Source organism: Cynocephalus volans, chromosome 14 (assembly GCF_027409185.1).
Source record: "Cynocephalus volans isolate mCynVol1 chromosome 14, mCynVol1.pri, whole genome shotgun sequence".
NCBI lineage: Eukaryota > Metazoa > Chordata > Mammalia > Dermoptera > Cynocephalidae > Cynocephalus > Cynocephalus volans.
In genome coordinates this window covers 17,364,122-17,385,663 of record NC_084473.1, presented here as the reverse complement: position 1 = coordinate 17,385,663, position 21,542 = coordinate 17,364,122, and the positions used below count along the sequence as shown (strand labels likewise).

Below are 21,542 nucleotides of genomic sequence, written 5' to 3'. Positions count from 1 at the left end.
GTTTTTATAAAAAATCAGTTTTCTACATATTGTCCTTGGGTGCTTTCATGTTACGATGCCAGAGTTGAGTGGTTGTGACAGAGACCATGTGGTCCACAAAGACTGAACATTATCTGACTATAGAAAAGATTTGCTAACCTCTGATCTAATTAGTTCTTATATTTGTCCCTCTTAATCCATTCCTTTTGTCAGTATCCCATTTTGTCCCTAATTATTTTTTGTCCCTAATTATAATATTGCTCCACAATATTATATTCACTTCATATTGAAATTTTTTTCTTTAATTTTTCCCTCTACCCAGCTTTACAAGTGTTCTAAAGTGATCTAACATACAGATTTGGTCATATCTTGTCTCCCTGTTGCCTAGAGGATTAAATTGTAAAGCTGTTCATTATGAAATGCAAGCCCCTTTCTATCCCTTCATCTCATCTTCTGCTATTATCCTTTCAATTTAAGCTCCAATAATATTTTTAATTTTTGAAATAAATATTAATACCTTTGTATATGCTCTTGCATCTGCCTCTAAGATCTTTCCCTAACTTATCTCCTAGTACATTTTGATTAATCTTTCAAGTCTCAGCTCAAGTGCTACTTCCTCTTTGAAGGCATTCCTGACTTTCTCTGGCAGGCCTATTGTTTCTTTCTCTGTGCTTATGCAATTATAAATATGCATACCCTCCTTAAGCATTATTGCATACAAACTGTATTATCAACTTATGTATTTTTTTTTTTTTTTTTGCTATATTGTATCTATCTCCCCTTAATCATGTTATTGAAGACAATTGTTATTGTATCTTTGTATCCCCAGGGGATAGCAGATTTGTTAAATAACTAAATATGGGTTACAATTAAATTATATTTTAGCATTTTATATAATTATATTTGCTTACCTAATGTCTTGAGTGAAATTAAATTTATTATTGGGATGTGAGTCTATTGAAGAAAATTAAAATGTTATTTTTAATTAAGAAAATAATGTCATTTTCTTAAAGATCAGACTTAATGAAGCAGAAAAAAAGTACAAGGATATTCAAGATAAACTAGAAAAGATTAGTCAAGAGACAGATGCACGAGCACCAGAATGTATAGCATTGAAAGCAGATGTCACTGCTAAGAAGAGGGCCTATAATGAAGCTGAGGTGAGAGAAATTTTCTAACCGGGACTATTAAAAACTGCATAGCAAATAAAAAGTTATTCATCGCTTTTTAAGAGTAGAGGTGTTGTATCTGGGTTGAAATCAGTATTATTTTCAGTCTTTAAAAATGTAATAGTTTCAAATGGCCATTATCTGCTTTAATTTAAAAACATATTCAGCCTCTTATTTGAAGGCACATATCCAACCTCTTATTTGAAAATTTGGCAAAAGTGGACTTGAATGAGACATTTGATTTTTCATTTTGCTAAAATGTGTTGTAATTTTTTGCTAGGTTTTATATAACCGATCCCTAAATGAATATAAAGCATTAAAGAAAGATGATGAGCAGCTTTGTAAGAGAATTGAAGAACTAAAGAAAAGGTAGGATACTTACTTTGCACTTTCCATGATTACCTCATTTTATAATAAAGTAATTTAGGTACAGTGGAATTTTATATTTTTTGTATTGTGGAATTTTATTACATTGGTTTTTGTCTTTTAAATGTTAAGTTTTTCATTTAACATTTTTCATTTGGATTATTTACTGTTAGTACTGATCAATCTTTGGAACCTGAGCGGTTGGAAAGGCAAAAAAAAATATCTTGGTTAAGAGAAAGAGTAAAGGCCTTACAGGATCAAGAAAATTCAGTCAATCAAGAGACTGAACAGTTTCAGCAAGCCATAGAAAAGGACAAAGAAGAAAATACCAGAATTAAGTAAGTTGCAACATCCTTAGAATGATTTTTTCTAAGTTACTTCAACATTGTATTGTTTTGCTCTTTATATGAGGGGTGAAAATATTGGTTCATTTGTTTCTTCTACATGATAAAGGATCTTTTAAAATCACTTTTCTAAGACTCTTACACTTGTAGAGTTGAATAATTTCTGGGGTTCCTAGTTCATCAGTGTTGCTTCATTCTTTTTCATGTCAAGTTTTGAGAACTTCTGACTATTTTTCTCTGGTAACACAACTATTTTCAAGTGAAAAATTCTTTTAGTGTGTAGGGTATCTCAGTGATTCATTGGTGTGCAGGTATTATGGACAAAGGCTGAATATTTCTGTATAAGTATCATGTATGTATTCTGTTTTTCTACTTTTATTTTTTAGGAGAGAAGAATTAGATCTGCGGAATACACTCAATTATAATCAGAGACAACTGAAAGAATTGAAAGATAGTAAAACTGATCGACTGAAAAGATTTGGCCCTCATGTTCCAGCTCTTCTTGAAGCAATAGATGATGCTTATAGACAAGGACGTTTTAAGTTTAAACCTGTAGGCCCTTTAGGTATTTGTCACAATTTAGTGAGGATATAATGAAAATTAGAAACAAGTTTTTATTTTCAGGAAGGGATCGGTTGAATCTAGTTTTAAAACACTCTTATCAAAGAATTATATAGTTATATGTGGACTGCAATTGTACTTGTTTTTTGAAAATAATGATAAAATTGCTTTAAACTTTGTAGCTTTCCTTTTGTACCTTTGAAGCATATAATAGTCAAAAGAAAGAGAATTGAGGAAAAGTAATTATAGAGTTGAATAAACTGGTTCTTCTTTTCCCCTGAATGAGTGAATGAATGAATAAGTGAATGACCTAATTTATTATAATTGATTAATCAGAAAATTTAATGATATCAACATATAGTCGAAAGAACACACCTGCGTTTTATGTAATCTTTATGAAATGACTTTTTAGTTTCTATTTAGTTTGGACAATATCATTTCTAAGTCCTCTCCAGCTGTAAAATCTGTGGTTATTTAATTATTCCCATATAAGATTTAAAAAAAAAATTATTCAAGTTTTTCTTGAATAAAAGGACAGTTATCTTCCAGGGATTTATCTCTAATTGTATACGGGGTTAGGTGAAAATGATGCTATAAATATAGATGTATTTGGTTAGTACAGTATTATATTTAAGTATTGATATCTCTTAATTTAACTGATACATGCCTTTATATCAGGATTCATTTCAGTGGATGAGGCTTTTTTTCCTTGTTTTTAAATCTAAAATCTCAATATTAATTGGTTTACAGAATAATAAAGAATCTGTAAATCTTTTGAGTTGATTTTCAAAACACCATTGAGAGGCTGGAATAACAAACTTTCATAGAAAAGCTACTGTTAATTTACATTAGAGTGGGACAGGATTTGGTGGGTTTTCTCTCCAGTATATCCAGTGGATATGTGGGGATTTTCCCATTCAGTTAAAATAAGATCTGTAATTTTATTTAAGCTGATTTACATGAAAATATTTTAAGTTTTTTATGAACTATTATAAAAAAGATAGTTATGTTAAGATTTTAAACTAAGTGTTTATGAGCCCTTCTATAATTATCTCTCACATTTAGGAGCTTGCATTCGTCTTCGGGACCCTGAACTTGCTTTGGCTATTGAATCTTGCTTAAAAGGACTTCTACAAGCCTATTGTTGCCATGATCATAAGGATGAAAGAGTACTTCAGTCACTAATGAAAGGATTTTATTCACCAGGGACCTCTAGGCCACAGATAATAGTTTCTGAATTTCAGGAAGAGATGCATGATGTAAAAAACAGGTAAGGCATCAGTAATTAAATTACTGTTTCTGGTTTTGCTTAATCATACGTAAGACTGGAAAGTTAAAACACTTTTCATGTTAGCCATATATATCTTTACTACTGATGTTTAAATTTCAAGTCACTTTAATTTCAATGTATGCATTGGTTGTAGGTATTGGAGAAACACAGATAAACAGATATCTCCTGCTCTTGAGGTTCTTACATGAGGTCTGTTGTGAGACAGTATAGGAAAACAGATGTAGTGTGGCACAGAAATTATACCCATGAGGGAAATGATGCAGAGCTCACTGAATTAAGAGGGAGGTCCTGAGGAAGAACACTGGCACTCATTACCCCAGTTAAACTCGTGAGGTGTTTCACAGAATCCATAAAGAGCTATGATGGTTTGCTTTGATGGCCCTTACAAACCCTCTCAAGGGCATAGTACCCAAACTGGCCTCTTTGCTAACTACCGGTTAATCACTTTAAAAATAGGTGTATATATCTATTCCTAGATTGCATTTTAAAATTTCTTTTATCTGTCATCTCTATTTTTTGTTATAAATCCTATTTCTTTTTCTTTTTTTTTTACTTAATTAAGTCTAATGCTATGTTCCTCATATTTGAGAATATTTGTGTGCCAACACTAATTGTCTCTTATTTATTCATTATGGGCATTGATAAAGTTAGACTACAAGATGCAGGCATAGTTCAAATGAAGGTGTAATTAGCTCATATGTTAGTAGGTAAGTCAGGGAATAATTCAGTTCTGATGATAAGTGATCAGTCTTAGAAATGATGAGTTTGTCAAGTGACAGAAAATGTTACTTGCCTTCTAGATGAATAGAATTCTGTGTGCAGAATGCATGAAGGCATGACATTTTAAGTTATTTTGCAAAAAAAAAAAAAAAACTAGCATTTGCAATTTTGGTAGGAAAGAAAAGATTTAAAGATATTTAGGACAAAAATCAATAAAGCTTGTTAATTGAATATAAGAGAATAAAAACCAAGGATGACTCCTAGGTTTCTGGCTGCAGTGACTAGCTGAAGGATGTGCCGTCAATTGATTTAAGAGAAGTATAAGGAGAAAAAGTGAATTTGTTATAAGTAGATGAGTTCTGATTTTGAATTTTGTTGATTCTGAGGTTTTAGGCTTGAGATAAGTATTTGGGAGTTAGGGGTGAAGTATTTTCTTTGCATGAGAATTTGACCTTATGTTAATTTTTAACTCTGATCCCAGGTTTCGAAAACCTAATAAAAGTGAAATTTCAACTGTGCTATCAGACAACATTGCTTATGGTAAAAATGACCACTGACAGGTTAGTTGCCCCTGGACTGAGAGAACTCTAAATGCCTGGTGGGATGCCAGTACAGCAATCTTGGAAATGGGCATTTCCTCATGGGGGTACTTGGAAAACTATTCCTGTAAAGTTGTTATGAGAAATATTGGCTTCTGTGAGGAATATCCTTCTTGGACTGTCATCTTGAGGCCAAAAAGAATAGTACTGGAGAGCTGAGTGGATTGCTCTGTGAACTGCTGCAAGGAATCTGGTGAAGGGGAATGCCTGGCACTGCCCTGGTGGCATGTTGTGTTTTCCAGCCTGTGTTCCCAGTCACTTGGCTTAGCAATATAAAGTGAGTGACTTACAATGTCCTGTGAAGAGGTGGTGTGAAATTCAGCTAAATTTGTGTGATGTAATGTCAGTTTTCTTGAAAGTAGGTGAATCCAAGTACTGAGAACAAGGGCTTCAGGAGTTGGTTAGGAGGTTTGAGAATTGTTTTATTTCAGAGGATAGACTAGCTGCCGAGGAGAATGAGAAAGGAAGTTGACTCACAGCCACTTGAAATACAAACACCTACGGTGTCTCTAGGAGTTTTCACTAATAATGTTTGTTTATTTATAGATGTGAGTGGAGAATGAGTATTGTTAGATCAATACCACATTAGAATTTTTTAGAGTGGGTGGGCATTAACGGGGAAAAGAGGACGGAAGCAATTGAGGGTGCTGTTGAGAAAATAGTTTGAAGAGAGTGAGGCCTGGGAGAAAATGTTTAGATCAACCGTGATGAAGTTAGAGAGCAGGTGTAACAGGCACGATAAGCCTGGAAGGATAGGAGGTTGTGGTAAGAATGAGAAATTAGAGTTTAATGGAACAGGTCCAGGTGATGATAAAGTCCATGTTTTTGTCTTCAAGAATAGGTTGCTGAAGCTCAAGTTGTTGGAGTAGTGGAAGAAGTTACACTCTATTTTGGGTGTTGACAGGATATTGACAAGTCTTGAGTGTGTTTAATATTCTGTCAACTTTAGCTGACTTGTAAACATTTTGAAGGGGTGATTTTTTTGTGTGAAGAATTTTGTCAGTTTAAATAGTGGTTCAAATGCTAAATTTAAAAATTGAACATACTATTTTAATGTAGAAAAGACTAGTAGAATGCTGTTAGAATGCTAGTATGCATCAGATACTTAGACTCATTTCATTTGTTTTGGCTTACATTAGATAACCTCAGCAGTGGTACCTAGGAAAGTGTCTAGCTCCCAGGAAGACAATTAGGAATTATAGTTTCCTTTCCTATAAAGATGGCCTTGTTTCCTCTCTTCATAGGAACTAGAAGCTACTGAACTACTGATCTTCTTGTTACCCCACACCATGGCTGCATTTGTACTTCTTGCCCCATCTCAGCAGAAGAAATGTTTCTATCTAAGGCTATTCTGCTTCTGCTCTGAATTGCGTACTTTCTTGCCTGATTTATCAATGCTTTTTTTGTTTTAAAACCATTTCAACCCTCTCCTGAGCCTTAAACTTTCCTATTCCATTGATTTCTCTCCATTTAAACATGATAGGTCACTGATTTGTCTCTTTCATCTTAAAAATAAATTCCTCCTCGGGGTGACTGTGCAAATCACTCCCTGATTTACTATCTGGTTCCAGAAATATTAATTGTATTTTGCAGTTATTTCCTTATTGCCAAATCTAATGGATATATGCATATATTTTTATATAAGTGTTTACCTTCTCTTGGACATTCTACACTGTTAAATACACTTTTCTTGAAACTTTGTACTCTTCTTGTTACTATGGCACCGTTCTCTTGGTTCTCTTTCTACCTTTTAGCTGTTTTTCAGCCTATTTTGTTGGCTTTTCTTCATCTCCTACTCCTTCTATTGTGGTATTCCCCTCAGCTCTGTTCTTGGTCTTTTATCACTTCTCATTTTGTATATTCTTATATTTGGAGAAATTAAAAATGTGCCAAATTTTAAGCATTTTTTTCTGTATATTTTAAATTCGATTGTGGTATTTTTCCTTTTACTTAGATTTAGAAATCATCTGTTTTTTATTAAATGATTTCTTCTGAGCTTAATTAAGACCGTAAAATCATTTTGTCCTGTAAGTTCTCTTACTGTTCAGGCTCATTATTCTTGTCTAAATTTTATGTGTAATTTCCTTTGCCTCTTGTGTCTTATTTAGGCTTTTTATTTAACATTGTTTGGTGAAGCTGTTTCATATTGGCCTCTCCTTATCTCTTATCACTGACTTCTCATTGCTAATATTCCTTTCTACTTTTAGTTCTCCTGGACTGATTTTATAGCATCTTTCAACATACAGTTCATTTTAATAAGAGCTAATATGAAGTAAACCCCAGGGAAGAATTGAAAAAGGAAGGGCTGGCTCGTTGTGACTTGGTGCATTAGAGCAAACTAGTAGTAGCTTTGCAACTGATGATGGTATGTGCCTGCTCAAAAATGGTTACTCCTTCCTGGTGTAGAAACAACACACTGTGTACTCTCAACACACTGGCCAGAGTCTGCATTTCACCAGAATCTTTTACCACAGCCTTCCCTCTTAGACTCCCAGACTCCTTCCTTGATCTCCTCGTTTCCTGCCTGTTTCATTGACACTGTTTAACATTTCTAGAGCACCCACCCCCTATTCTTTCCTATCCTTGTTTTTACTCCCACTTGAACTCTTAGTAACAAACAGCTAAGCCAAAGAAGGCCATTTAGTTGTTACTATATCATTTCTCTTCTTCCCTTTACAGGAAAAAGTCTTCAAAAAAGTTGTCTTTGTAATTTCTCTTTCTCTTCTTTTTTGAAACTACTCCAGTCAGTCTTATAAGTTCACACACCAAAGCAGCATTTGTCAAGGCACCAACAAGCCTCATTTTGCTTAATTCTATTAGTCAGTCCTTACTATTCACTAACTTGATTTATCGGCAGTATTTGACTCCGTTATTTTATGAAATGCTTTTTTACTGGGCTCCTGGGACCTCACTTTTCTGATTTTTCTAGTTTTCTAGGTGGTGTTTTTTAGTATCCTTTGCTTTTTCATCCTCACCTCTGACTATGCAATATGTCAGACCTTTTCTCCATGTGTATACTTCCTTCTTAGGTGAACTCACCCAGTTTCCTGGCTTTAAATACAGATCATACGATGATAATTGCCAAACTGCATCTCTAGTTTGGCTCTTTCCTCTGACCTCTAGAATATAATATGCTCAATATATTATTTTCCACTTAGATGTCCAAAGGCATTTCAAACTTTAACATGTCTAAAAACCAAAATTCTGATTTCTACCCTAAACCTGCTCTTTCTATAATATTCTCCATCTTCATTTTTCAGTTGCTTAAGCCAAACACCTCAGTCATCCTTGACTCCTCTCTGCTACTTCACATCCCACTGCAGTGTACTTTAAAAACAGGATCTGAACACTTGTGTGACAGCCATTCTGGTTCAAGCCATGATCGTGTCTCATTTGAGTATTGCAATGGATAGGTTGATCTTCCTGCTTCTGTTTTCTTGCTACTATAGTCTCAATATAGCAGCCAGCATAAAGTCAGATCGTGTCATTCCTCTGCTTAAAGCGCCCTAAACTTTCTGTCTGTTTCCCTTATTGTAGGCCTGACTTTGTCCTCGAGGGCCCATGTGGTCTGTCCTCTCACCATCTTTCCTGTTCTGTTTCTAGAAGTATTCCCCTCACTGCTCAGTTCTCCACAGCACACTGGCTTCCTTGCCCCTCTAATGCCCTTTTCAGGGCCTTTGCAATTGCTCTTGCCTCTGCCTAAAATGTTCTTCTTCATGATTCCTGTGCGACTCTCATGTTTCCTTAGGTGTCTGCTTAATGTCACCTTAGTGAGGCTTTTCCTCACCTTTTTTTAAAAAAAACGCTATATGCTAGTTTTCTCTTCTGTGTTTTTCTTTGTTCTCTTTCCTCAACAAAATGTTTGCTCCATGAGTAAAAGGAAATAGTCTGTTTTGTTTACTGCTTTTCTTCACTTTCTGGAATAGCACCTGGCACAAAGTAGGTGCTCAGTAAATATATGTTGAATTAATGAATGTGTAGGAATAAAACATATGTACAAAAAGATACTTTGCTTTGGAATTCTAGGCCTAAGAAAGCATTAAGAATGCTACCACCATTTTCCTCTTAGCCATTCATTGCTCTTGTGCCTACTGTTCTTAGTATGTTTTTTTTTCAGGTTGTTAATAGCTCAGATGTTTAAGTTTTTTATTGAAAAATCAAATGTCTCTTTAAGGAACACTAATTGCTATTATAAGAATATCTTTTCTCTATATTTCCTTTGTGTTGGTAATAAACTTTATTTTAGTTTTTCTTGCCTCATATCAGTGGGAGAATTTCCTAGCTATTTAAAATGTGTTTTAATTAGTTGTTTTTCATGTTTATGTTGCATAAACATAAAGTGACATTGGGAAACTTACTAAACTCTCTGAAGCATCTTTGTCTGAAAAAAATGGAGAGAATAATATCTATCTCATGGTTGTCATAAGGATTAAATGTGCTAATATTTGTAATATGCTTGGAACAGTACCTAGCACATAGTATTATATGAGGGTACGTCAAAAGTTCTTGTAAAAATAAATTAAAAGATAATATGAATCTTTCCATGAGCTTTTTGACGTACGCTCATATAAATGTTTGTTAAATAAAAAAATAATCCTATTATAGGTAGGTATGTTTTTAAATGTTATCAGATATTTTATATTGTCTTATTGTTTATAGTCTACTCACCCATTAAAATACATATTTAAATGGATATATATACAATTTTTATATATATAAAATTTTTACATATATATTAATAATTAAAATTTAGGAAGTTAATTCTTGTGTATTTCTGTCTCCTAGAGCTGCTGTTCATTCAGAGTTTCCATCGGTTCTGACGGCTTTAGAAATAGATAATGTAGTTGTTGCAAATAGCCTAATTGACATGAGGAACATAGAGTCAGTGCTGTTAATTAAAGTAAGACCAGATGCTTGCTGTATTTTATGTTATTTAAAATTTTTCAAAACTGAAATTCTTTTTATCATAGAATTGTTGATATGTTTCACCATTGTACTTTTACCTCATTAGAAAATCTACAGAATAATATAGAGCTGGTTGGTTTGTGCATTTTCTGCCCTAGGACACTATAACTTTAGGCTATTCTTTGTAAAATAATTTCACAAATGGGTATTATTCTTTTGGTACAATGTGCTGTAAAGTTTTTTGTTCTTAATTGGCTGTCAAATCCATTTTTTATTTGCCCTTACAGATACATATATTTTTATTATTCTGCTTTTTAAATGAAGTACACTACTTGATATTTTATGAATTCTTTTTTACATAATGTTGCCCTCTGTAAAATAAATCAGCATTTACTCTTCATCTGTGGATGTATTTTTATGTATTTGTTAGATTAGATTACCATATTCTGTTTAATCTATTGACATAAATTCTTTGAAAAGGGACAAGGAGATTCAAAACAGTAATCTGTAATCAAGACAAACATTAACAGTCTGTTTTTCTTATTAGTAGAAACTGAGAAGTGTCTCTATATACCCAAATGTGTATATGTGTATGTTCATATTGTCATTGTTTGTGGGGTTGGCTCCCTCATATTTTAGAAGGATATTTGAAAGAAAATAATGAAGCCTTATCGTAAAAGTCTGTCCCCAGAGAGGTTGACAAGACCTTGATTAAACATATAATCCTCTTTTTACTTCCTCCAGGGCTTAAATATTCCCAGGCTTTCCTCGTATAACTATGTATACTCATACTTCATTGGAATTTACTATACACTCATATCTTCTCTAGGGTATAAAAGTCATTTAAGAAAAATAATCTGTATGAACTGATAAATATTTTCATGTGAAAAAGCAGTTAATATAATTTAAAATTTTAAATGGATAGTAGTATTAGAATTTAAAATAAAGTACATCAATTTGTCATGAAGTATTATTTATTTAGTTGTTTTAAAGATTCTAAGTAGTTTTAATTCTTTGAACTTTGAAAGCTGTTTTTGAAATTCTTGTATTTAGCTTCATGTAATTATTTCACTTAAATGTTTAAATAAGAACACTTGTGTACATCAGAAATGCTTTTGCATAGTTTTAAAAATGTGTTTTTTCATCTATTATTTTAGAATAATTCTGTAGCTCGAGCAGTAATGCAGTCCCAAAAGCCACCCAAAAATTGTAGAGAAGCTTTTACTGCCAGCGGTGATCAAGTTTTTTCAGGACGTTATTATTCATCTGAAAATACAAGAGCTAAATTCTTAAGCAAAGATGTGGATTCTGAAATAAGGTGGGAGTTAAGTTTAGCTTTACTATATTATTCCTAGTGCTTCCTTTGGAGCTCAGTTCCTTTCATATTACTCTTTTAGTGGTTATTTCAGTGAAGAACTATGCGTAATCTTAGGGTTCGATCTTAAAAGATCATTTAGCTGGATATAGAATTTTAGCTTAATAGTTATTTTGCATCATCACTTTGATGACAGTATTCAGGACTGAGAACACAAAATGTATTCCTTTAACTGGGTGATCTTGTACATGAGGAGATAAGGAACTTAACTCAGTATGGAAATCAGCTGCATCACTGTGCCCACTGTTTTGTTCTGCTGAGTTTTCTCAGAGAAGGTACCATGTGCTTGTGTACATTCAGGCTCATGCTCCTTATTATGTCTGTGGCTGATACTTTAAGTTGTACAGTCCTAGAAAGAGGATCAGCTGACACAACTAGAATACATGCTTCGAAAAATAGAGCTGCTAATGGAGACAAATTGAGAAATTAAACAAAACACTAGTGCACTTAATGAGATTCAAGAGCATGCAAAAAGACTTTTTGATATCAAAAAGAAACATGATTTCTCAACTGAACTAATTCAGTTGATGTATTAATGGACTGGACCTCTTTTTTAGCAACAAGAAAAAAATTGAATGACCAGCAACTTGGTGTTGTGGCACTTGGTTTTGTTTACAATCACAGTGTGGTTTCCAATTATGAAAATACACATAGCGTATAAACAAGCTGTCAGAATAATTACCAGTGTGGTTCATAAAAAAATTACCTGTGGATTTTTGAATTGTCAAAATACTAACATTTTAATATATTTTTCTGCAGTATGTTTTTCAAGTTTTATTTTTTCATTCTTTCTTTCAAACAACAAATAATGAGTATTGAACATGCTAGACATTAATCTAGGGACAACATACAGCAGGAGACAAAGCACACAGAATTCTTGTCATGGAGCTTAAATCAAGAAGGAGGAATAGACTATAAATAAATACTGGGTCATATGATTAGAGCTATGGAGACAAAGCACAGTGTGTGGCGAGAATGAGTTGTGTACTATTTTAGACAGGTTATTGGGGAATGTGTATTCATCCCACACGAACAACTCACTTTCTCACCTCAGGCTTAATATATCTTTCATTAGGTAGCAAATGTTTTTTCTCCATGTAAAAACTAATTTAAAAGTAAGGAGGAACACTATGCGATAATGTGTAACAATTGGTTCTACCCAGCAAAAAGGAAGTTTTAAAATTTAACAATTTTGTTCATGCAAGTCATGATTGCCCACATTTATTCTAAATGTTCAGAAAATTGTATAATGACAGTATTGTCTTTGCTCATTTTGATGGTTTTTATTATTGGTTTAGGCTCTAGGTTTGAAAATTTGTTTACTTGGTAAATTATTATTATAATTTTTTTTTTAGCAAAATTACCCTTTGTTAATGAAGATATAGATTTACATATGATAAAATAAATTTTTCGTATTGAATCCTGAGGAGCCATATTAAAATTTTACATCTGGCCCCATTTTTATCAGAAGTGGTACAACTTTTTACTTCCTTTTCCTATTTTTTATCATTCATGTATCATTCATTCAGCTAACAATTATTGAGCTCTTTTTTTAAAAATTTGAAAATTCTAGGAAGGTAAAACAGTTTATTTATTTATTTTTTTTGACTGGTAAGGGGACCACAACCCTCGGCACGGTGTGGTCCACACCACGCTCAGCCAGTGAGTGCACTGGCCATCCCTATATAGGATCCGAACCTGTGGCTTTGGCGCTGCCAGCACCACAATCTCCTGAGTGAGCCACGGGGATGGCCCAAAACAGTTATTTTATATACCAAAATATTTTATATATTATTATGTTATGTACCAGTAAAAAAGAAAAAGATGCTAATTGAAACATGGACTGGAAAATGGTTTCAGATTTCAGAGATGCTAAATTGTGGAAAAGCATACATCTTAGAGGAATATGGTGGAACTCTCAACCAGAGAAAAGTTCGTAACTGCGAAGGTGGTTCTCTTCCACCAAGTACACAGCTTTGGAAATAGGTTCTCAGATCAGTGAGGCAGGAAAAGATCACTTCTGAAGCCAGTTGACTCTGCTGCATAGAGATCCTTTATGGTTTCTGTGTCTGCTTACTTTATTCTACATCTGTTTTCCTGTTCTCCTCCTTCCCTTTTACTCCTCACATATTCTTAGCATTTATTCACCAGTGGTAAATGTTGAGCTATTAGTTTTATCTGTTTTCATCACCCTATACCTTTGTGTATTTCTTTCTGTCTTCTCCCATAGTCAGTCCAGCTGATGAAAACTTTTTTTTTTTTTAGTATTTGTCTCACTTTACATTTATTTATTTATTTATTTATTTATTTTTGAAAATGATTATAGATATGGATTTATTGCCATGGAAAATGTTCATGATATACTGTTTAAGTGAAAAAAGTTGACTTCTGAACAGTATATGTATAATTATGAGCCTTTCTTTTTAAAGAAAAAATATATATGTATATTAGTTATCTATTTTTTCTACATTTTAAAAACCAATAATAATTCCTTAACATAATCAAACATTAAACATGTTTAAATTTCTCCAATTCTCTCTCCCTCCCTTTCTTTCTTACAGTTGATTTGTTTACATCAGGATCCAAACAAGTTCTGCCTGTTGCAGTGGATGCTGTGACAGCTGTCTCTTAAGTTTCTTTTAATCTATAGGTTCCCCTTCATCTGATTTTTTCCCCTTTACCCCATAAAGTTTCCCAACATCTGGATTTGCTGGCTCCGTGCCAGTAGTGTAATTTAACATGTTCCACCATCCCCTGCATTTCCCAATAATTGGTTGCTGGGTCCTGAGGCTTGGTCTCAGTCAGGTTAGAATTGGCTTCAGAGGTATGTGTTTCTACTGCAGGAGGCCTGTTATATCTGATTATCTCTCTGTGATGTTAGCAGTCATTGATGATCATTTGCTAGATTCATTATTTCAGTAAGGGTTTGCAAAATACCTTATTCTAATTATTTTATTCTCTTTTTATTTACTAGCTGGGATACTTTGCAAGACAGAAATGTTCCTTCCTGAGCTATTTATGGTTATCCTGAGGAACAATTCATATAGGAAAGACAAGATATATGCTTGACTCTTCCCTTTTACTTACTAATTTTAGAAGAATGATTTCCCTATCATCTTCCAAAGAGACTGAGAGTTTGTTTGCTTTTGTTTCCAGCTGATGAAAACTTTAGAGAATACAATTCAGTTGTCTTCTCCCAGACTCACTCTTATGTTCCTGTAGTACTGTGGACATGCAGTATAGTGTCCTGTTCACATTTTAATGTTACGTTTATTTCCTGATTTTTTTCCTTTTTGGGAATCATGTCTTAATTCTTTTTCTACCTCTGCCTACCACTATGTACAGTGCCTAGCATGTGGAAGTCATAGCATAAACACATGTTAATGAAATAAGTAAAATTTGACTCCAGTTTAGACATTTTGTGAAGTTTCTATGATAGATTTTCATGTTATTAATGACCTGATAGGCTTATGGATCTGATTTAACTGAATAGGATTTTGAAAACAAGTTATTACAAATAAGGGTTTCTTTGTAAAGGTTTAAAGTATTTGCAATATTGAGAAACAGACTTAAAGTATTTTTTATCCTCTCTTCTGCATCAAGTGACTTGGAGAATGAGATTGAGAATAAGAAGGCCCAGATATTAAATCTTCAGCAACATTTGTCTACCCTTGAAAAGGATATTAAACGAAATGAAGAACTCCTTAGAAGGTGCCAGCTACATTATAAAGAGTTAAAGGTAAAAAAATAAACATTTCTTCCTTAACTTATCATTTCCAAGTTAATGTTAAGACCCTGTCATTCACTTTGAATAGTAGTTGTCAAACATTTTGGTCTCAAGCCCCTTTATAAAAGAACTTTCATTTATGAGGGTTATGTTTGTCAATATTTATTTTTAAAAATTAAAACAAAGTTTAAGAATATTTATTAATGCACTTAAAAAATAATAATAAACTTGTGTTGACATAATTAACTTTTTATGAAAAATATATCTTCTAAAACCAAAAAAATATAATGAGAAGATTGACGTTTTTATATTTTTGTAAATCGCTAATGTCTGGTTTAATAAAATTCAGCTGAATAGTTATATCAGCTTTTGCATTTAGTCTGTTGCAGTATTATGCATCATATAGTTATAAACATTCTGCACACTTGTGAGAAAATGCTAGTAAAAATGGCACATGACATCTTAGTTTTTATGAAAATAGTTTTGACCTTATGGGTCCCCTAGGGGTTACTTGAATCATACTTTGAGAACTACTGGATTAGAGTAATCTTTCCATCACTTGAGACTTTGGATATTTCAGGAAGATATTTTCTGTATGGACTCAACAGTGTCATGATTTTGAATGCTAAGATAGGTTACGTACTTAACATCTTTTTTGAAAAGGAAATGAGTTAGCAGTAACAGTGATCAAGGTAGAATTTATATATAACTTGCTTCTGCTCACTTAATACTAATGTACCCATTTCTTTAATTATGTAATCCTTCTGTATCATAAAGCATAGTAGAACTTTGTGAACTAATACATTCTTTCCAAGGTTTTTGGTTTTTATTTGTTATATTACTAAAATCTAAATCTTTTTTTTTTCAGGTGAAAATAAGAAAAAGTATTTCTGAAATTCGGGAACTTGAGAATATAGAAGAGCATCAGTCTGTAGATATTGCAACCTTGGTAAAGTGCTTTTCTTCAATTTAAATGTAATGTTAAAAGATAAAACTGTCTTTTAGGTTAATGGTGTCAATTCTCAGCTCTTCCCTAAAATCCTTTTAATTGAAGTTTCTCTTTATGATTGCCATCTCCATTTACAAATAAGGTAGAAACCACTTGGTGTGTAACCTTCACATTTTTAAATGTTTGATGTGCATAACTTGCATGCATAATAATTGGTTTGTCTTCTACCACATGAAATAAAACTTTATTAGAACTTAATCATGATTCTAAGCAGTGGCCCATCAAACCAAACTGTTGAGCAGTTTTTCACATAGGCACTCTCAGAGTTAATCAGTATCAATATGAATGGACACGTCAGGATCATCTTTTAGTCAGTTTTTGTTGGTCTTGTTGCATTGTTTTCTTTTTTTCCAAGTTAATGGTTTTCATTTTAAATCACTACATAGTTGTCACTCTGTTTTTTTCAGGCATCTATTTATGACATTCAGCTTAGCTTTTTCTGAGTTGCAGTAAACAGTGAATTAGATAAATTGCAGTCTTGTTAAAATTAATGTTTACTGAGTGTCTACTCTGTATCAGGCAGCATATTAAGTACAAAACAGAAAAAGTCCCTGTACTGATGAAACTTTACTTTGAGAATTTGTCTTCCTGTTTTACTGTAGTCTTGTTTTCCAGTTTTTATTTTCTGCTTTAATTCCTTTTATTGGTAGACTAAATTTCTTAAAATTATGGATTGTGTCTTATTTATTTTTGTTTACTTAGCATCTAACACATTGTCTGCCACAAGGTGTATATTTACATACTCTAAGAATATTTGGGGGAAAAAATGAGTAGATAGAATAAAAGATTTCCTTTTGATTGTGATCTCAAGCAGAATATTACTTAACTTGTCTCCGAAATGTCATACCTTCTTATTTTTAACCTGTTTTCTTCTACTTCCTAATTTACCATAAAGGGTATGAAAATACTCTAGTGTTCTTTGTATTGTCTTTGATCTGATTTACCTATAGCCTGTGGTTTCTTCTCTCTCAGAATTGTATACATTTTTTTCCTACTTGATAACTTAAGTATTTTAATTAACTCTGTGTGTTGTTTAAATGTTTTCAGGAAGATGAAGCCCAAGAAAATAAAAGTAAAATGAAAATGGTTGAGAAAAATATGGAGCAACAAAAAGAAAATATGGAGCATCTTAAAAGTCTGAAGATAGAAGCAGAAAACAAGTATGATGCAATTAAACTGAAAATTAATCAACTGTCAGAGCTAGCAGATCCACTTAAGGTGTATATTGTTCTTATTTTATTATATATGTATTTTATGTTTTAGTTATATGTCTTGTTGGATATTGCCTTAAAAGAACTTTTGGTTAAGTGTAAATACGAGTATAACCACATAAAAATGGAATGCAAAGAATGATAGGAACCAAATTTTCATCATTAGATCAGTATTAAACACTTCCGCTAATGCCTTTAAGAGAATAAATCACTGAATTTTTTTCCCATAGAGGATGACAGCTTTTTTGCCCTCTTTATTTTGTGATTTTTTTTTTTTTTTTTCCAGAAACAGATATAGGGACATCTTGTACATCTATACTCTTTCTGTGCTTGCCTGTTCTGTTTTCCCACCCTTCCGTCAGCAACTCAAGATGTTGCTATAAAAGCCAATGTGAAGTAAAGTGCTACCCAAGTCCTGTTTCTCAGCATATCAGTTACATTCCAGGCTGAATTCAATTAACTTAATTTTAGCACATGCTTTTTGAGACCAAATTGACAAAATAAAATTATTTAACAATTAAATTGCGTAAATATCCCCATGTTGCTTAATAGCTTAGTTATCAGGTGCTTATTGTCAAGCTCAGTTATTTTCAGAACTTCAATTTTATAAAAACACTGAGAAGAGTTAATAGTATATTTTAAGAGGAGAGAGTTATGTTGATGATATCACTCTTAATTTGCAGGGAAATTACCCCCTTTGAATCGAAATGTATTTAGATATTTTAAAAATTTAAAAGAATTTGCACACATGTGAACTTTACTGTAATTGTCTTCATTGAAAATTTTAGAAAACATAATTGAAAGAGTTGGGAGAATATTAAAGGAAGGTGGAGGAGGAACTGCCTAGAAACGCTCTGCCCTGTTTGTGGTACTGGTTTTCTCTACAAGTTCCCATCCATATAGCTGTGATTCACCTGCTGCTCTAACACAAGGTGGTTTAATTTTTCCTAATTAAGATGAGAAAAATAAAAAATGAGAAAATAAACTGATAAATTAACTGATTAAGAGAAATATAAAATAGAATTATTAAAGTTGAAAGGAAAAATATTAAAGATAATATTGAGAAAGACAAATGAGAAAGTAGTTACTACAAGAAATAAGAATTAAAAAGACAAAAAGTCCAAGAATGGGAAGTAAGATAAAATTAGTTTTTAAAGGGCTGGCTGGTTAGCTCACTTGGGAGAGTATGGTGCGGATAACACCAAGGTCAAGGGTTTGGATCCCCTTACCGGCAGCCGTCAAAATGGAAAAAAAAAAGTTTTTAAAAGAAAATAAAGGAGTGAAATAATATTAAAATTTTGAAGAATAGAGAAATAGAACTCAGAACTCAGGAATTACAATAGTAAGATTGCAATAGAAGTAAGATAAAACAAAATTTTTAAATAGGTAAAGGAACAAATAGGGTTACTTAAAATCAGAATGATGAAATTTGCTAAAATAGTAGAAAAGGAAAGATTAGCACCTAAATTTTTATCCTAGAAAACTTTAAATTAAAAACAAGAAATGATAAAGAGTAAGCTGTGTTCTGTTCTTGCAGGATTCTCTAGGCTAAAGCAACTCCTGGAATTGGGAGTTTATACATAAGTTGAAGAGCAGAGAATATTGACAGAAGGCAGTAAGAGTTCTTGATCTTAGCTCTTTGTCTTGGCTGCAAATAACTGAAAAGTAGGAATGAGTCCTTTAGGAAACCTGCATGTAATCAGCCAGTAGCCAGGAATCTTTTCCTTAATATCACAGCACACTAGCCATCAATAACAAAAGGACTAAGAGGATTTAGCTAACAGAATAATTTAATTCCTGAGAAACTGCCGTCATGATGTATTAGCAGCTTCCAAGTATAACGTTTGCTGTTAGGACTTCTTTTCATTTTGTGTTAGAGGGCTGGTGAGGATGTGGAATACTCTATTTAAATATGTACTCAACTGAAATCTTGGCATAGGAAATAATTTTTTCACTTTGAACAGTTTCTTATAATTGACACCTGCAAACTTAATGCATTTATTTCAAATTAAATTTGATGGACAGGGAGTGAGACCCATATCAATCCTGCCAAGATAGATGGTCCGTGGTATTGTGGTAGGAGGGCCTCTCTTTTCTGATAAGGATAAAGAGTTTATATGTGTCAGGGGTGACTGTACTTGTGAAAATTCTAAGAGCTAATATTTTATACAGTTTTTTTTAAAACCTCTTAAATTAATGTAGGTTGATGTGTGACAATAATTCATTCTGTAACAATTTACCCAATGTTGCTAAGTGACTAAAATGTTTATCTAGGAATCATACAGAGAATACAGTTTTTCAATTGCTTCTGCCTGTATTAGCATCTTAATCTATTATTTATTTACTTAATTCAATTTTTTTTTTTTTTTTTCACAACTGGTCTGTATAGGGATCTGAACCCGTGACCTTGGTGTTATAAGGCTGTGCTCTAACCACCTGAGCTAACTAGCCAGCCCTTAGCCTATTATTTAAAGGTTATAACTTCTTAAAGCATAGAAACTTTACAGGTTTAGGATGACATCAAAGTTTAATTTTAGATCTAATCTATTTTATTCTTTACCCAGAAACCAAGAGGAATGTTACTAACTGCATTTTCCTATGACTAGATCTCAGTTTTACATATCATTAAAATAAAATTAGATGAAATGCTCTCTTGGTTCCCTTTTGGTTTTAAATAAAATTGTGGTATTCATCCAGATTGTTACTTAAATCAATAACTCATTTATTTTTGTTGCTGAATGATATTCCATGTATGAATATACCACAACTTGTTTATCCGTTTACCTGTTGATGGACATTTGGGTTTCTAGTTTTGAGCTATCACAGAGAAAGCTGATCTGAACATTTGTGAATAAGACATTGTGTACCAAACAAAATGAACAAACACTCTGACAGTCTAAATCTTAGTTTGATGATTCTTAAGAACCATTTTAAAAATCGAGATTCAGGGATCCCAGACCTACTAAAATGAAATCTCCAAATGTGGAGTCTGGAAATATATGTATTTTTTAAAACATCTAAATTGGTTATAATGCTGTCAAAATATAAATTGGTGTTAGAGAACAATTGCCATAATTGATGACTGTGCATATATCATCTTTAAAATCTTTTTATATTATTAATGGAAAATGGGAATTTGCCTTATAAGGGAAAGTATTTTTCAGCCACATTCATATATGAAATTATGAGGCAAAATAATTGAATGGGTACTTGTAACATTCAGTTAATTAATTTAGTTATACTTGAACTCAGGATCACATATATGAAGTGATACATATAATATTTAGAAATACTGCTTTATTTCCATTCACATTTCATGAATTAATTTTATTTAACCTTTCACATGTCTTCAACATTTGTGTCTTTGTCATGACTAAAGCTATATTTTTAGTAATTAGAATAGGTGAGTAATGCATTTTTTCCAGGGTTCTTGATCTTCTCTTTCATCTGCATTATTTTAAAATACTACTTTTAAAAATTTTTATTCTAATTTATATATAGTAAAATTCACTCTTTTTGGTGTATACTTCTATGAGTTTTGACAAGTGCACAGAGTTGTGCTGCCTTCTACAAGAATCAGAATACAGAGCAGTTCTGTCATCCACCAAAATTCCCTCATCCTGCCCCATTCTAGTTAGACCTCCTCTTATCCTTAGTCTTGCCTTTTATATAATGTCATTTAAATGGAATCATATAGTATGTAACCTTTTGAGTCTGGCTTTTTTCATTTAGCATGGTATGTTTGAGATTTATCCATATTACATGTATCAATGGTTTGTTTCTTTACATTGCTCAGTAGTAATTCCACTGTATGGATATACCACACTTTGTTTATTCATTCATCTATTGAGGAACCTTTGAGTGATTTCCAGTTTGGGTGATTATGAATAAAGCTACAATAAACATTTCAGCACAGTCATGTGTTGCTTAACCATGGGGAAAACGTTATGAGAAATGCATCATTAGGCAGTTTTGTTGTTGTGTGTAAACATCATAGAGTGTATTTACACAAACCTAGAGGGGATAGCCTACTACACACCTCGGCTATATAGTATACCCTGTGGTTCTGACCACTGTCATATATATGTGGTTTGTTCTCAACCAAAACGTCGTTAAGCAGCAACGTGATTGTGTAGGTTCTTCTGTGAACATAAGTTTTTATTTCTCTTGGCTAAATACCTAGCAGTAAATAAGATTAAGTAATCATGTGGTTTTCCTTCTTTATTAACATGGAGAATAATGGTGTTGGGGTTTTGCCACATATTAAACCAACCTTGCAAACCCCA

The 21,542-nt window shown here is 32.7% G+C and overlaps 1 protein-coding gene across 3 annotated transcripts in view; it reads left to right on the top strand.

Moving 5' to 3' along the window:
• The window catches only part of SMC6 (structural maintenance of chromosomes 6), an 83,765-nt gene that overhangs the window by 34,792 nt on the left and 27,431 nt on the right, over positions 1 to 21,542 (top strand). For all 3 annotated transcript variants that reach the window (XM_063079033.1, XM_063079030.1, XM_063079031.1), the window contains 10 exons: positions 993 to 1,139; positions 1,429 to 1,517; positions 1,688 to 1,852; positions 2,245 to 2,423; positions 3,485 to 3,689; positions 9,815 to 9,929; positions 11,092 to 11,252; positions 14,913 to 15,048; positions 15,905 to 15,985; positions 17,093 to 17,263. In XM_063079033.1, the coding sequence (XP_062935103.1) occupies positions 993 to 1,139; positions 1,429 to 1,517; positions 1,688 to 1,852; positions 2,245 to 2,423; positions 3,485 to 3,689; positions 9,815 to 9,929; positions 11,092 to 11,252; positions 14,913 to 15,048; positions 15,905 to 15,985; positions 17,093 to 17,263 (1,449 nt within the window). The remainder of the gene's footprint in view (positions 1 to 992; positions 1,140 to 1,428; positions 1,518 to 1,687; positions 1,853 to 2,244; positions 2,424 to 3,484; positions 3,690 to 9,814; positions 9,930 to 11,091; positions 11,253 to 14,912; positions 15,049 to 15,904; positions 15,986 to 17,092; positions 17,264 to 21,542) is intronic.